This window comes from Podarcis gaigeae, assembly GCF_964106915.1.
Source record: "Podarcis gaigeae genome assembly, chromosome: 7".
Lineage (NCBI taxonomy): Eukaryota > Metazoa > Chordata > Lepidosauria > Squamata > Lacertidae > Podarcis > Podarcis gaigeae.
Genome location: NC_139683.1, coordinates 59,261,332 through 59,279,159, shown reverse-complemented (window position 1 = coordinate 59,279,159; position 17,828 = coordinate 59,261,332). Strand labels below are relative to the sequence as shown.

Sequence of the window (17,828 nt, the reverse complement as noted above, 5' to 3'; positions counted from 1 at the left end):
TGGCCACTGGTCCCATCACCTCCTGGCAAATAGAAGGGGAAGAAATGGAGGTAGTGAGAGATTTTACTTTCTTGGGCTCAATGATCACTGCAGATGGTGACAGCAGCCACGAAATTAAAAGACGCCTGCTTCTTGGGAGAAGGGCAATGACAGGCCTAGACAGCATCTTGAGAAGTAGAGACATCACCTTGCCAACAAAGGTTCGTATAGTTAAAGCTATGGTTTTCCCAGTAGTGATGTATGGAAGTGAGAGCTGGACCATAAAGAAGGCTGATCGCCGAAGAATTGATGCTTTTGAATTATGGTGCTGGAGGAGACTCTTGAGAGTCCCATGGACTGCAAGAAGATCAAACCTCTCCATACTGAAGGAAATCAACCCTGAGTGCTCACTGGAAGGACAGATTGTGAAGCTGAGGCTCCAGTACTTTGGCCACCTCATGAGAAGAGAAGACTCCCTGGAAAAGACCCTGATGTTGGGAAAGATGGAGGGCACAAGGAGAAGGGGACGGCAGAGGACGAGATGGTTGGATAGTGTTTTCGAGGTTACCAGCATGAGTTTGAGCAAACTGCGGGAGGCAGTGGAGGACAGAGGTGCCTGGCGTTCTCTGGTCCATGGGGTCACGAAGAGTCGGACACGACTAAACGACTAAACAACAACAACAACAACAACATGAACAAAAAATAAACTTGTCAAAGAAAAATCTGACCCATGCTACTTTGGTATTTTGCTTTCTAGACAGCACAGGATACCACATTCACTTTTGTTTGGGCAAAACGGTAGTGCAATGTCTATTTTGTTAGAGATTGTGGTGTGTGTAGGGTGTGTAAAGGGTTTCTAAAAAATTGCACTGTGGTGTGTGGATGTTGTTAAAATGCTGAGAATCTTAGCATGTGGATGTCTTCCAAGTAAGGAATCAGCTTCAGGATATATGTACGTAGTTGCAGCATCACATGTATTGGTGGTAGGAAAAAGCAAATTAGATGCAACTTTGGTAACCAGTTCCTGTTTTATTCTCACTGCAACCCTCCTCTCTAATTATCTGTACAGGATGTTGCCCCGTCCTTTTGTGCCAGTAGGCAATACAGAGAGAGAAAAAGTGTGTCATACTAGTGTTACACATTGGTCAATTTAGCTTAGTATAGTATACTCTGGCAGTGGTTTTTCAGAACATCAAGCAGAGGTCTTTCCAATTCAGTCTTGAGATGCCAAGGTTTGAACCTGGAGCCTTCTGCATAAATTGGTGCTTGCTTCATTGGAGACCTACACAGAATTATGGTCCCTGAGATATGCAGAAAGCTGGAGGACCTGTAGGGATCCTGAAAAGGTGGAGCACAGATCCGGCATATTCTTTTCAAGCTAGTCAGTCTTCCCATGAATTCAGCAGGAAAGTCATTGGGGAGTAACTGGCTTGGAATGGAGGCAAACAAAAGTGTGCGGCCCCAAATAAGGAAATGACAGAGAAATGTAGTAAGGCAAGCAACTGCCACTTGATGTCCTCAAGCCCACGCTCTTGAATATTTACATATCTGCCTGAGCAGGCAAACAGAGTTCATGCCATGTCTGAGACTCAACTAACTGGCTCACTGAGCTGCCTGTGTTGCTCCTCTTTTCTACATGAACTCACAAAACAGAACCACAGTCCTTAATTTTTTAAAACATTTGTCCTCTTCCAGGGAGTCCTTGATATCTTTCTTTTTAAAAAAGATTTATATTTCACTTTTTCCATCACTGAACCTAAAGAAGTGCATAAGTGATTCCTGATGGTTTTTTATGATTCTTTTTGTCTGCCAACCAGCTGGCACACAGCTACTGACTACTCTTAGAGTGAATTATATTTTGATATACACATTTTTCCTTTATATGAATGAAGATGGAGGTTTCAAGGGAGGTGGGCACACAACATTGTTTCATAATTTACATTGACAATTAAAGTATGTTTAAAAATATGGTCCCAAATCATAAATTGGTCCTTTGGAGCTATTGTAACAAAGTTACAGATAATAATTTTCCTTTTGCTCAATATGTCTATTAATAAATTGAAATGAAATGTAAATTTGGTTTGAACATTTTGTTGTTGTCCAGATTGCTAAATAACCTTTTCAGTTAGTTCAGCTGGAATGGCATTTCTAATTGCATGAAAATAATTAGCCCATATGGGTAAAAAGTCTGTTTTGAGGAGTATATCCTGCACATGCTTAATTGTCTTGCTTGTACCAAAACATGACTTTCTGTGACAAGGAAAAATAGCTTAGCAGAATTTTACACCTGTTCCTGCCCTATAATCAGAAATAAACCAGATTGTTTAGATGGTGGTACTTTAAATCTTAGCAATTTTAATATTTTATTTCTGTCATAGGACTTATACCATTGATCAGTCTGAAGGAATGTTTTGCCTCCTAAATTTGGCTTTGTTGACTAGTGTAGTATTTGGACTGTTTGTACTCCTTGTTGAAGGAAAGTTCTATACTATGAAAAACTGGGTTCTGCCACCTTTTTATATTGTGTAAATTTGCACAACTCGTCAGAATTTATGCCACAGTTTTTAAGAATACAATTTTAATCTACTTTTGTAGATCATGGAACGTGTCAAGGAACTATTAAGGGTAATCAAAACCTTTTCTGCCCACTGGAAATCTTATTCAGCCATCTTTGGTTTCTGAAACCTCATCTGGCGTTGCCCACACATTGTCAGTCATGAATTTATAGCCATAAGGGCTTTTTCAGGAAAAAAAACAACAAGCTGAATTCTGCACCCAATACCGTGTCACTTTCCTGTACTTCTTCAGAATCATTATTTACACTGTCGTGTAACTTACTCTGTATTGTAACAACTTTTTATTCTATTACAGTGGTACCTCTGTTTAAGAACAGTCCAGTTTACGAACTATTCGGTTTACGAACTCTGCAAAACCGGAAGTAGCGTTCCGGTTTGCGAACTTTACCTTGGTCTAAGAACGGAATCTGAACGGTGGAAGGGCACTGGCAGCGGGAGGCCTCATTAGGGAAAGCATGCCTTGGTTTAAGAATGGTTTCGGTTTAAGAACGGACTTCCGGAACGGATTAAGTTCGTAAACCGAGGTACCACTGTAAATGCTTCTATATAGGCATGAATAAATAGCTGGGTGTATTTTACTGTTGCTACCTTACAACCAGCAGGCAAAGTTGCCTGGAGAGAAATAATCAAGGCAAATAGTCTGTGAAATACTATGCCAGATGTGCAAGTTTGCAAAGTTTGTTGATACTTATCTGTCAATCAAGCTTTGTAAAATTGATCCTTGCAGAAGGGGAAGCAGTTCAACTTGGGTGCCCTCTTCTTCTAAATAGGAAACAAAAAAACCCCAATAGCATGTGACTCAATAAGTCTGTTCCTATCGGCATTCAGATAGGTAATTTAGTAACCAAGTTTATTTTTAAAACTTCCAGGTAACGTTGCGTAACTGAGTGGGCGTAGAGTTCTGTTTCTACTTGTCTGTCAACAGAATACAATAAGACTATGGCATATTAATGTATCAGCCTTTGGTAATGAAGCATGCTAGAGAATCTTAACAGGTTTCTCACAGGCAGGATTTACTGGAACTGGTGTATAAACCATGGAGTCTGCCTTCCATAGAATAGTCTGCTAGCTAGCAATCTTTCCCCCCCCCCCTTCTTTTTTTAACCAAGCTTGTAGTCCTTTTGGCAGAGAAAAGCTTTAAAAGGTTAGGACTGTGTCTGCTAACTAAATTATGGCTGAAAGAAGTCCCAAGAAGAGTCCCCAAATGGAATCTATAAGCTTATCAGGTTTCGTATATTCTGTGTTTGGGGCATGGGGAACCATTTTTCTCACTTATATGAATTTGTCCAGAACATTTATAAAATAGTGAGCCCATGCCTACCCATAGATACAGAGAAGATTGGTGCCTTTCCATATCTATGAAATGAGAAAAGGTTGTTCGTTTCTATTAACGTAGGAAGCTGCCTTAGTCAGGCCATTATTCCATCTAAAGCAGTACACAGACAAGCAATCGTTCTCCAGCGTTTCTGGCAGGAGTCTCTCTCAGCCCTGCTTGGAAATGCCAGGGATTGAATTTGTAACTCGTTTGCATGCAGAGCATGGGCTTTGCCAGTGAGCCAGGACCCTTCCCATAACTAGGAAATAACTAGATCTGAGCATAACATCTAACCCACTGTGCATGTACTTATAGATAAAAACAATGGGTTGAATTTTTTAAAAGCATGAGTAGGAGTTCACGTATTAGTACTGTTCAGCAAACTGTTGCCAAAAATTTTGCACAAAGTAACTGGAGCTATGGCACATTATGCCTATGTCCATTGATATCTATACATGGGTTGCATGTTGTTACCTATTGGCAATGTCATCACTTTTTTAGTGAGGGAATATTTGTGAAAGCCTAGGAGAATTCTAAGGGAGAAGATGGACGGCTCTTGCACGGCTCTTCCGCTAAGTTAGGAAGAGGACTTAAACTCAGATAAGGGTATATTTGGACTCAGGCAATGTTTTGGATATGCTGCAGATAACTCTTGTTTCTTTTCTTATCTCCAGTCTTGTACAGAAATAATTTGATAGGTGTATGAGAGAAAGTTGTCCCACTTTCCTTTTAACATGTACACCCCATATTTCTGTAATCTGAAAAACATAAAAAGCCCAGACTAAAAACTGAATACTGTAGTGATATAAGACCAGGTTCTATTTGTTGTGCTCCTGTTACTCATTTTATCTGACGGGGAATTCTGTGACCACTTGCAACATTTTCAGCTTCTGATTGGCCCCATGAAGGATAAAATAGTCCCATTGTTAATTGTCTGATGAGGTAAATTTTAATGCAGACAAATTAGGTTTTGCTCAAGCCGTTAGTAAGCGATAACTCCATAATTATCATTAACCCCTCATTTGTTTGCTCATTGATGTTTAAAAGTGTTAATGAGGCTGTGTTTCATCTCAGGATCAGTGATTAGTCAGCATGTTCAGGGCTTTTACCTATTGAAGTAAAAAGGTAGAGGGAACTGAGAAGTGACTGGAAGATGCTAGTGGTAACCTGTTGTAAATAAAAAACAAGAGATGTGTTTAGTCCAAACATTCCATAACATTTTGGCCATGGAGATAAGAGCTTCATAGCTTCAAGCTAATCCAAGTTTTATGCAAATAATTAGTTGGTTGGGGTTCTGTGTGTGTGTACTCATTTAAAAATTTTATGCAAAAAATAATAATAATAATAGAATCCGTAATGTGTTCCTGTGCCATTCTCTTCCACTTAATGTCTGCTTTTAAAACAGTCTTAACTTGGGTTTTATCATATTAATTTGCATTCCATTATTCTTTTTGATCAACAAGAATGTTGGAAGGATAGCATTATTTCTTTCTCTTTTTGATATTTTGATATGGACCAGAAAATTCAGGTCCCTTTGTATATAACAAATTCTTTTTTTCCTACACGGATAGGACTGAAGTGTAAGGGATTGCATTTTGTACAAGCAAACCAAAAGCAGTTTTTTCATCATCTGAGGCCCTTCTTGATGTGCCTCCTCTGAGGGCATTTGGAAGTTGGCACCACGAGAACAGACCTTTTAAGTAGTGGTGCCTCACTTATGGAGCCTTAGACAAAATATTCATCTGGGAATGAACTCCCTGACCAACAATACTTTTAAGCACTTTCCCTCAACTGGGCTAATCAAACTTTTCTCGATCTTGAGATTATGAAAATGGAAATTGACAGAATCCACAGAGTCGCTCTGCCCAAACTGAAGCAAGGGAGAGGAGGGGCCATGAGATATTTTATTATGCTTTGCTGGATATTCCACTTGAACAGATATCCTGAACTTTGGGAAGCTGGTTTGATAAGGAGCTGCTGGTGGCAGCAAGTGACTCAAACAGGGAAATGGAGGGTACAAGAGAGGACTATAATGCTGTGGCCTGGTCTCATTTTCCCAGGTGGCAAAAACCCTGAGTGGCTGGGTTATGGCTGTCATTTCTAAACAAATTTGTCTACTACTCTTAAGTATACTATGGAGCATCTATTGAACACATAGCTTCACCTCCAGTAAGCATCTAAGAGGGAAGCGCTGCAAATCTGTGGCACCCTAGAGACTGCTCCATGGCCTAAGCTTGTTAAAAGATGTTCCAATATGATAGTGTACCATTTGTTACTAGAGCAGAAGTCTTGTGCCCTGTTGTGGAGAACCCTACCTTGATTATTTCCTGTTCAGCATAAATAATCGCATTTGTGCACATCATATTGCAATAAAGAATTAGACAGGTGTGGGAGGAATTTGTCTCATTTATAACATTTGCATTCCTAAACCACTGCTCGGAACTCTTGTGACTTGCAGCAGATAACTCAGTGGTGGATGAGATCAGCATTTTCTGAAACTGTACCTGTTAAAAAACAGTGCAGTATAACCCTCGCCAGCAGCTCTGAACGTCATTCTATCTATGTTGTGGTAGGTATGAAAGGAGAAATGCCACAGTGTTGACAGTATCTGGATGTTAATAAGGCCTATGTTTGTGAAACCAATTATGTGCATGATCTCAGTGCATTTCTTGCAAAAGTATATCTGTGCCAGTCTTGCTTCTGAGAAACCAGAAAACTGGTGTTTTGTTTTTAAATTGTTTATACAAATTCCCCCTTTTTTCCAGCAACCTTCCTAAAAATTGAGGCAGTCAAAAATAGACACGCCCCCCCACCCCTTCGCAAAATGCTAGTATTTCTGAAAGTTTAAAATTGAGCTTGAATGCTATTGGAGATTTCAGGAAAGGGTAGATCTTTCTTGTCAAGGCAACTTTAATAAAAATAACATATGCATTAAATATATCAGGCACATCCAATTCTCAAGAGTCTGCAATCTACTCCCAGTATAAAAAAACTGGAAGTGTTCTACCCATTGTCATTGGAGGGAGGAGGAGCATATGTGGGGTGAGTTGCTCAGAGTTGTTGAGCTTCTTTGGGGGAGGATTGCCCAGAGCCTAACCAGCGCTGCCACTCGCTAGCATCACGCTTACTTGAGCTTGCTGCAGAGAACAGCTTCATGTGCTGCAGGAGCGGGGGGACCTGGCACCGGGGATGGGGAGCAACAACATTCCTAGCCAACTTTATTTAATCCCGCAGTCAGGAGCACCTACGATCGACCAGGAACACCCCGGTCGACCAGTTTAACATGTCTGAAATATATGTAGGGATACTGAGGTGGGCAGGATCATGAAGTAACAAGGAGGATCAAGCTGTCCATTATCTGTACAGTGTGTGCAGAAGAAGGTAATCCTGGAATTGGCATGCATTTCATCATATGTAGCATTGCTGTCCATCACAATATCTTTAAAAAGTGCAGTGGTACCTCGGGTTAAGTACTTAAATCGTTTCGGAGGTCCGTTCTTAACCTGAAACTGTTCTTAACCTGAAGCACCACTTTAACTAATGGGGCCTCCTGCTGCCGCCACACCGCCGGAGCACGATTTCTGTTCTCATCCTGAAGCAAAGTTCTTAACCTGAAGCACTATTTCTGGGTTAGCCGAGTCTGTAACCTGAAGCATATGTAACCTGAGGTACCACTGTAATCAGAAAGCTTTGGACAGAAATAGAAGGTTGTAAATGTTGAAGCAAGAAATTAACATTTGTTAGTTATTCTGGTGAAATGTTAGCAAGTGAAATAATAAGCCATCAAAGAAGTCCACTGTTTGAAGATGCTAAACAATATTAACCTCTGTGTTAGGTTTAAAACTTCCGCATGATGACAGCCTTACATTTTTGTGTTTATAGGAAAATATAATCTATCCTTCATCTGTACAGATACCATGGTGAAGTGAAATACACAAAACAAGTCATTCAGTAATGAATCATAAAATTACAACATAAAGGCATGTAAAAACAGCAGCAAAGTGAGTAGACCATCAACAACATAAAGACCTTCGAAGTGCTTGCATAAAAAAGTCTTAATCTGGTTCCAGAAAGATAGCAATGTTAACAACACACTTCTAAGAAACTGTCCTTTTAAAATATGTGATTGTTGTGGGGGAAGCTTTTAAAAATGTCCAGCTCTCAAGGTTTCAGAACAGTTGGAAAATGTGATACTCCACTGGAGTACTGAGTAACAAAATGTATGCCTAACTTGATGAAGCAGTTTTATAATTCTATATATGTAATTGTTCCTTTCTCTAAAAATTTGGATATTGACCACTAGGGTTCACTCCAGGCTTTCAAACAGTCTTCCAAGAAAATGGTTTAAGCATACCTTTTTCTCGAGGTGCAGGTTTACATGTTGCTAACTTGTAAAGACTTGATATTCTATTTTGGTTTAGATCTTTGAACACAGATAAATATAAATGCCCCAGTCATGTGCTGTGAGAGAACAGCTGCAAAGGTGGTGGAGATACAAAATATACAAACACACAATTAAATTGTGATAATTGAAGATGTAAGATTAAAGTTAGCAATCAACATAAAAGGAAAGTATTTGCATGGGCAGTTGTTTTTCCACTACAATATTTTTAAAACTGTAGCTGTCAATTTATTACAGCTGTTTTGCTGGTAGACTGTGATAGATGAAGCAATTAATGGATCCCTCCTATAGTTTCAGAATATTCTCAGGGGAATTTCACCAAGGATATTTCTTCCCTCTTCTTTTTCTCCATAGCTTTACACTGCTTAGGAATTCTGTAGTAATACACCCATGATCATTGCAATGTTCAAGTGACTTTCTACTTAAAAGAACATCTAGTCTGCCAGTGTATTTTGTCCTGGCTGCTCTTTGTACTGTCATGTGCTCTCTCTGATGTTGTCTTATAAACCTAAGCAACAGGGATTAATTTTGAGGTGCAACAAAAGGAAAAAGTTGGCAGAGGCACAGATGATCTTCTGAATATTGGTGATAGTAAAAGACTTGTAGTATTCATCAGTCTGGTTTAATTCAGGGATACACAGAAAGTTTGCAGGCAACACTTCCTCCACAGGTTCTGATCTCCTTTACTTCATTTAGTATGGCAACTAACCCAAAAGTTTACAGTGTATAGCCCAGTGAATTATTGTTTCCCCATGTGATCATAATGTGCTGGCTATGCATGCGGGAGAATTTTCCTGTATGGATCAGCCCAATGATGATGAATATTTAAGAGTCTACTTAATTTCAATTATTTGTTTGTTAATTTGATTAGTTCATGCAGTGACCTTTGACTTGGCAGAAGTCACTTAGGTGCAGTATTAGTGTGATTAATATGACTGTGGAGACAGACTAGCTATGGCAGTCCAGCACACTAGTTAACTACTTTTTTTGAGTCCTGGTGGTAGAAGTTGTTTTATACAAAGCAGAAAATGCACCCCAAGCCTTTTCTTATCTTCTCCTTGTACATCTGACAAACTCAAGTGGACAGTTTACTTTCTAATAGAGTCATAGGATTGTAGATTTGGAATGGCCTACAAGGGTCATCTAGTCCAACCCCCTGCAATGCAGCAATCTTTTGTCCCATGTGGGCCTTGAACCCATTAGCCTGAGATTAAGAGTCTCATGTTCTACCAACTGAACTATTTCCCCTCCAAAATAATTTATTGATATTTCAAAAATGGTGCTATGTTGTTCTCTTGAATAAGACATAAATAGACTGTTCCAAAGCACAAAAGCATTATGATTCAAAACAATGTAAGCTAGGTTGTGTCAGGTCTGGAGTCAGATGCAGGTCAGCAAGCAAGAAGCAGAGTTTGTCAGAGAAATTATCTCTTTATTCAAAGAAACAGTATACAACTCAGCAACACTTTCCAATATTTTTTGCCCTTATGGAGCAGTTGCCAGGACTGACAGTCCTCACCTTCAACCTCATCCAGTTGCTTCCCAAGCAGTCTCAAACTGTGTCTAGGCATCTCTAATCTCTGTTCCACTCTGCATATACTTGGAGACGTGGTCCCCGGTACTTGCCCAGATGCCACGCTCTGAACTTTCACTGAATCCATCTCACCACCTTGCTGGTCAGTCAGTATCCCAGGAAGTCCACCATCATGACAAATGGGGAAAAGAAGTTTGTCACAATAGGAGAGGCAGACTCCATGCAGCCTCTTTTGCAGCCTCTTGCCCCTCCTCCTCTGCTTCAGCCTCTTGAGTCAGAACTGCTCCCTATCACAGGCTCTCCCTGTTCACTGAACTCTGTTGCCTCTCAGCATCCAACAACTCTTCCACTCTGACCTCTCCTGGATGTATAGCCCATCACTAATCCCCAGGCTCTGAGCCCTCCTCCTCTGGGATTTTCCTTGGGGGTTCCCCAGCTAGTGCATTCCACCACTCCCCATTAGCCAGCCAGATCCTGACAGTTGAGTAAAGTGCATTGCAAGATGAGATGAGAGCGCTGTCATAGCTGATACATACGGTACTTCTTGACATTCATTAAAGGGAGCGGGTTGCCCTATGATTTCTTTAAAAGATCTGTACACTTGTCGGGTATTTGTCATTATTCTTATACCCCCCCTTCCCACCTGAAGTTATTTGGGACTTTTGAAGTATTGGTATATATATTGTATATTTTCAAGGAAGTAAACTTGCACCAGGTTTCCAAGGTCAATGAAAATGCAATAGAAGTGAGGGGATTCTGGTTTCTTACCTCATGCCTCCTTAGTAGAAGACACTGGAAGCAAGAGGGGAAAGACCATAGAGTCAAAGGCCGGCATGGTGCAGCTGACTATTTCCATGTCTTAAAACATGATACATCACACTTCTATATAATTCAGCCATCCTTTTTCTGAGCATGATTCTCACAGCCCCCCAATTTATTTTGATAGTTGCTATTCCATGCCCAACTTTAGTGACTGATAGAGATGAAACTACTCAAGGGGGGAGTGGAGAGGACCAGCTCCCAGCTCTAATAAAAGCTTATTGGTGTCTGTTATTAGAAGGCTTTGTACCCACAAGACATTCATTAAGAGTCCTCTTAGCTTTAATTTCTAATGCACTCATTTTGAAACTTTCTCAAGCAATTCTATTCACTTAATATCTTAGGCTGGGAGATAACTGCTAAGCACTGCAAGGCTTTAATGTGACTTCTGGGTATGAAACCTTCAGCGCTGGTATCTCTGAGTTTTCAGAAGACAGATACAGTAACAAATGGATAAAGTATGAAGGTAATTCTGTGAAAGTCAATAACTAGCTGGAAGCTACAATTTAATAAGTGTTTGGACATATCTGGCTCAGATAAGTTTTCTATATTTTAGCCCTCTCTCTGTTAAAAGTGATAGATGTAGCTTAAATCCAGACTCCATGTGGGATTAGATGTCAGGGGAAATAAGTGGAAGCAAGGCATTTGAAATCAATATATTGCCTCTGGGTGCAACATAATACAGACAAAAGTTACAGAAATATAGGCTGGGAAATAGGTATTAGAACAGAATATGTTTTAGTTTATAAGCTGACCTTGGCTCTTGTGAAAACGTATGTATGGAAATCAGTGGGAGACTTTAAAAACTGCAAGTCAGCTTGCATGGGAGTAGAAAGGAGCCATGTCAGATGAAATCTGAAGTTTTAAAAGTAGGAGCTCTTTTTTGTAGCACAACATGAAATATGTTGTAAGCTATTTATGCTTGCCAAATCACACAAAAATCTCTGTATAATAATAATACATTTGGTGTGATCTGAGTTTTCCCATACTCCTTTTGATTCATGGGTGTATATTCTCTGTATCTGTGCAGATCTCACTGCAGGATGGTGTTGCCTCTATTATAATGCATGACCCATTTTGAGGAGGGCAGTTTGGGTGGTAAAATAGACTTCTAGCCCTTTCTGGAAGCTGAGAAGCTGGTCATCCATGACCTAGAAGAGATAAAAACTGGAAATGATGCCCGAATCAGTTCAGCTGCCAAGGATCAGGTGTCCTTTAGCAAAGACACTTACTTTAAAAATAACTTTTATTAGGTTTTCAAGAATATGTGAATACAAAAGCAGAAGTTACCTGTTGAATAAAGCATGCTGTTGCACTATTATACTTCCCCCTGTCAGCAAACAAACATACACAGACCTACTATAACAAATGAACAAACTTAATAATTGAAACAAAACTGGCAAAGAAACTTCTTAAAAATAGACAGCCATGGCACATTAAGGAGAGGTATTAACATTATCTAAGCATTTCGCATATTGTCTTAATTAATTGAAAACAGGGTTACAGTGGGCTCTGTTTTCAATAGGTACTTGTCATAGGTTAAATTTCTGTCATTTCATACTCATTTCTACTGTCTGTTTTGCCTGAACAAGGTCAGAAAAGTTCAACTTCTCTTTACACATCCCCACTTTGCCCCTGATGCTAAGACAATGCTGCTTAAGGGTGGAGACCTGTATCTATATTCTTAAAAGAACATTGATATAAACAGAAAGGGCTAGCTAGAAAACCAAAGTGTAAATATTTTGATCCTTTTTGTGGATATCTGTATTGCTTACTCAGTGTTTTACCAAATTTACCTCTGTTTTAATTGCATAATGGTGAGTATTTGTGCTTTTCAGAACCTCCTAGTATTTTGAAATTGTTCAGAAGTTTCCATGACCTTTTGAATTTCTTTGGTGTTGGTGTTTTACAAATGCATGATAGATGTTGCGGTTTGTGCAGTATTTGTTTCTTGGAGAAGGCAAACAAGCTAAAAGTCACTGTTTTGAGTTGTTTGTAAGTTGAACAGTGTTAATTTAGTATTATTGTTGGATTCCTTGTATCCAGTATGGTTTACAGAAATGCTGTTTGTGGTAGCAAATATTTTTAGGACTGGAGCATAAGGGAAATTTTGAACAGCTAAACAGTTCATCTTAATCCTTAAAAACAACATATGTGAGTTGATCCAAAAAGAGCTGACATTAAAATAGTTCCAGTACAGGATCATTGCGCACAAATGTATTATTATGTTTTAGCACTCCCACAAATATATACACAAATATATACAACCACACACAACACTTACCAGCTTTCAGTTTCTCCCCGGTGTTGAATTCCAAAAATATGCATGGTGTAGGATTAAAGTTCAGATAGAACTAACCACACAACCTGGCCATCTTGCTCCTGTAAATGGGCAAATGTCCTTTTAATTACATTGCCATCCATACAAAAATAAAATATATTTGTATCTTTTACCCAGTTCTTTCAATTGATAGAAACCAGTAGGGTTTGTTAATTTCCCACCGCCCACAATCCAGCTGTCCCACCATGCATTCAGTGTACAGTACACACTTTGGTCACTATGTTCAATATTACTACTACTACTACTACTACTACTACTACTATTATTATTATTTAATTATTTTACAGGGGGGTGAGGCATGATGGAAGAACATGGAAGAAAAGCCCTGTTGATTTAGGCCAAGGACTCCTGTTGATTTAGGCCAGGGGTCTGCAACCTTTAAGACAAAAAGAGCCACTTGGACCCGTTTCCAAAAAAACAACAACAACTGGGAGCCGCAAAAACATTGCAACATTTAAAACAAATATAACACTGTATATATTGTTTCTTGCCTTAATGCTGTATATACAGGATCGTGCAGTCAGCTGTCAATCTCAAGAAAAAAGGACAAATAGCTAATTAAAATATTTAATTTACAACCAGTAAATTAAATACCACTTCAAAACAGTGACCAGTGTATATGGCCCCTTTCAATGCAGCCTGCTTACAAAGGCGGGAAAGACCAGCAATAAGCTGTTGCATAACGTTCCCCAAGGAAAGTGTTAGCTATTCACCAAACTTCCCCCTGCTTAGTTTAAAAAGGGGCTTCAGGCAACTAACTCCCACGTGGAATTTCCTATAGTAAGATGGCGGCCGCCTCAGAAGACCACATGGGCAGATAAGATGGCTGCTGGGACGATCCGGTTACCCAGCAACAGCACAGCTGTTTCCGACGCTTTTGAAAGCAGCCGGCAAAGGCAAGCGTTGGAGCGCCGAAGCCACCTAACCCCCACAACTAGAATGCTGCGCATGTGACCAAATGGCAAGGACTTACTTTGCTAGAGACAAGCCCCGACACTACCACAAGCCTCCCTCTCTTCGCACCGCCCAGCCTCCCAAGAAAAAAACCCCACCTCAAACAGTCACAAAGCACAAATTCCACGCGACCGCAACTTGCTATGCCCAATAATCAATGCCCCAAAATGCCATAGAAAATTAATCAGGGCCCCAGTGTACCATAAATCATAATCAGTGGCTGATGTAAATAATAATTAATAATGAGGCATTCGTCATTATAAAAATACCTTTTTATTATTCATTTGTTTGACCCCTCAGAATTACTCCTCCTCATAGAAATAAAATTAACAAGTTACCTTTTTTTGAGTGTGTGTTCTTCACTCCCCTTCAAAACAGTGACCAGTGTATACGGCCCCTTTCAATGCAGCCTGCTTTCCCCAAGGAAAGAACAATTCACCAAACTTCCCCCTGCTTAAGTTTAAAAAGGGGCTTCAGGCAACTAACTCCTCCGCCTCCTCCCCTCGCCCCCTCCCCTCGCCTCGCCTCCTCCCCTCGCCTCCACTCCTCGCCTCCACTCCTCGCCTCCTCCCCTCGCCTCCGCCCCTCGCCTCCGCCCCTCGCCTCCTCCCCTCCACTCCTCCCCTCCACTCCTCGCCTCCTCCCCTCGCCTCCGCCCCTCGCCTCCTCCCCTCGCCTCCTCCCCTCGCCTCCTCCCCTCGCCTCCACTCCTCGCCTCCTCCCCACGCCTCCTCCCCTCGCCTCCGCCCCTCGCCTCCTCCCCTCGCCTCCTCCCCTCGCCTCCTCCCCTCGCCTCCTCCCCTCGCCTCCACCCCTCGCCTCCTCCCCTCGCCTCCGCCGCTCGCTTCCTCCCCTCGCCTCCTCCCCTCGCCTCCGCTCCTCGCCTCCTCCCCTCGCCTCCTCCCCTCGCCTCCGCTCCTCGCCTCCTCCCATCGCCTCCTCCCCTCGCCTCCTCCCCTCGCCTCCACTCCTCGCCTCCTCCCCACGCCTCCTCCCCTCGCCTCCTCCCCTCGCCTCCGCCGCTCGCTTCCTCCCCTCGCCTCCTCCCCTCGCCTCCTCCCCTCGCCTCCGCTCCTCGCCTCCTCCCATCGCCTCCTCCCCTCGCCTCCGCTCCTCACCTCCGCTCCTCGCCTCCTCCCATCGCCTCCTCCCCGGAGCCGCAGCAAAGGCTTTAAAGAGCCACATGCGGCTCTGGAGCCGCAGGTTGCCAACCCCCGATTTAGGCCAAGGATATGAGCTCAACCTCCCCACTTGTGATTTCCTGTAGCTGGTATTCAGAGGCAAATTTCCACAGACACTAGAGGCAGTAAACAGCCATCCTAACTAGTAGTTATTGATATCTTTATCCTCCATGAATTTATCTAATGCCCCTTTAAAGCCATCCACGTTGGTGGCTATTGCTATATGCGAGAAGCGAAGTTATAAGGAGCCAGGCAGAGGACCTGCTCGACAGTGGTGCCCACCCCGTGGAACACCCTCCCATCAAATGTCAAGGAGATAAAGAACTACACAACTTTTTAGACAACATCTGAAGGCTGTCCTATAATAGGAAGTTTTTAATGGTTGATGTTTTATTATGTTTTTGGAGGTGTTGGAAGCCTCCGAGAGTGGTCAGGAATAATAATAATAATAATAATAATAATTATATATATATATATATATATATATATATATATATATATATTGGGGGAACAAATTCCATAATTTTAACTGCTGTGTGAAGGAGTACTTTCTTTTGGCTGTCTGAATTTTCCAACATTTATACTCATTGGATGGCCCCAGAAGTAAGTTTTTCTCCTGATCTCAATCCACTTTTCTCACATCATACATTAATTTATATACCTCTAGTCCCCGCTTCCTCACCTCCCCCCCCAAACTAAAAATCTTCAAATGTTGCAACCTTACTTCATACTGGAATAGTTCCAGCCTCTTGATCATTTTGGTTTCACCTTTTTAAAAACCTTTTTGAGCTCTACTCTGTCCTTTTTGAGGTTAAGCAGCAGGAATCCTAATATGGTTGCACCATAGATTTGTATAACAATATTATAATATTGGCAGTTTTATTTTCATTCATTTTCTTAAATAGTCCTTTTGGACCCTTTATAACCATTTTTAGTCACCTTGACTAATTTTGTGGCATCAGCAAACAATACCCACTCACTGTTTACCTCCAATCACCAGGTCCTTTATAAATGGGTTAAAAGCAAAGGTCCCACTACTGATCCATGGGGAGCTTCACTTGATGTGACTGACCCAATGATTGCTCCAAATATATTAGTATTCAAACACCTGCCATGCTACTGCCAGCTCTTCAGTTTTGTTCTTAATAGGAACCTACCCTCAGTATTAAACTATCACTTTCCTAATATATACAAAAGAAGCTACAGCTAAATTCTTGCATTTTATTAGAGTTTTTGACATGGCCACACTTGACCTTTGTTAAAACAACAACAACTGTGGTGCTTTTAAAAACCACAGTTAGAATGAGGGACACCTTTAAAATATTTGTTATTCTTGTAGAGAACAAACGGGTGAGTTTGAACATTTCAGCCATGTGTGTGGGTCCTAATTGGCTGGTTGGAATATTCACCCATACTTCTCTGTTCTATGGTATTGCACTGTCAGAAGTTAAACCTTGTGTTGCAATGTGTGTGTAGAAATAGTGTGTGAGAGAAGGTAATTGTATTTAGACACTGAGAATGCACTTCAGGAAGAATCAGAATTTGGCACATGAGAAGAACGGGGTTATCTGGTATACAGAAATGGGTGAAAACACAGAGGTGTGATATGTGATAATGAAATGCCGTATACTAGATATGAGGGATCTTAGAGCCAAGGGCTGAATCCAGGCTTCTCCTAACCAACTCTCAGGGCTTTCTCTCTGTTCTTTTGCTGACTGGAATGTGAACTGTGATAATGGCTCTTGCTTGCTTAGATGTATAGAGGGGTGTGGGTGTGGAAGTGGGTATGTAGAAACCTCTGACATCTGTGTGACCAGAATATAGCCTGCTATACAAAAATCAGAGTGGCATCTGTTGTCCTATCTACCACTGAAACCGGGCACCCAGTAGGTTATCTGTGAAAGAACATTGCTGTCAGGTTCCTCATCCCTGCTCTATAGGGTATTGATTGATCAGGTTGTCCATCTCATGAGCCTTAAATAGTTGTATATGAAACCTCCTCCCTGCACTGGAATCTAATTTTTAAAAATATGTTAATGCTGATTATGAACAATGTCATATTCATGTTTTTCTGCTAGCTGTTCTCATTTGCTAAAGGGTTAAATCCAGTCCTATAGAAGACTCATGATCAAATTCTAATTGCTCAATATATATTTCTGTCTTCCAGACAATGCTGCAGAAGCTGATCTGTGGCTCCTGAACAGCTGTACTGTAAAAAGCCCTGCTGAAGACCACTTTAGAAACTCAATTAAGTAAGTTGCTCTCTTGGAAAAGAAAATATGTTGCATTTGTCGGTGAACAATCGTTGTTTCAGAGAGACCCCTTATAATCTAGAACTGTAACTTGACTCTGTGCAAAACAGGGTGGGGTCTATTTAGAACATACGGAATACCTTTTTGCAGTATTATACAGAAGGACTGATAGAGTTGAACTGTAGAAGTAGCATCTAATCCATGTAGTCATTGCCTTGAATAAAACACTGTAGTCTTGCTTGCTTGTTAACTTACAATATGTGTGTACTTACTTGGTGCTATTTTTGGTAAACAATGAGCTGCAGGTACTCATATCTTCCAAGTGTTGTGGTTGCTATGGGCAGCAACAACAAAAAGAGAGGTGGCAGTACTCTGTACCGATGAGCACCATCACAAACGAAAGCACTTTGTGTATTACAATTTTTAATAAGTCCTCATAGCAGCCTGCAGTTATGGTTTTCACATTATGACTCAA

At 41.0% G+C, this 17,828-nt stretch overlaps 1 protein-coding gene across 5 annotated transcripts in view; it reads left to right on the top strand.

Moving 5' to 3' along the window:
* Window positions 1-17,828, top strand: part of CDKAL1 (CDKAL1 threonylcarbamoyladenosine tRNA methylthiotransferase) — a 232,859-nt gene that overhangs the window by 31,667 nt on the left and 183,364 nt on the right. For all 5 annotated transcript variants that reach the window (XR_014566201.1, XR_014566202.1, XM_083746947.1 and 2 more), the window contains one exon: window positions 17,269-17,353. Coding sequence is in view for 3 of the 5 variants with exons in the window: in XM_083746947.1 (XP_083603073.1) it covers window positions 17,269-17,353 (85 nt within the window). In the remaining 2 variants the exon portion in view is untranslated. The remainder of the gene's footprint in view (window positions 1-17,268; window positions 17,354-17,828) is intronic.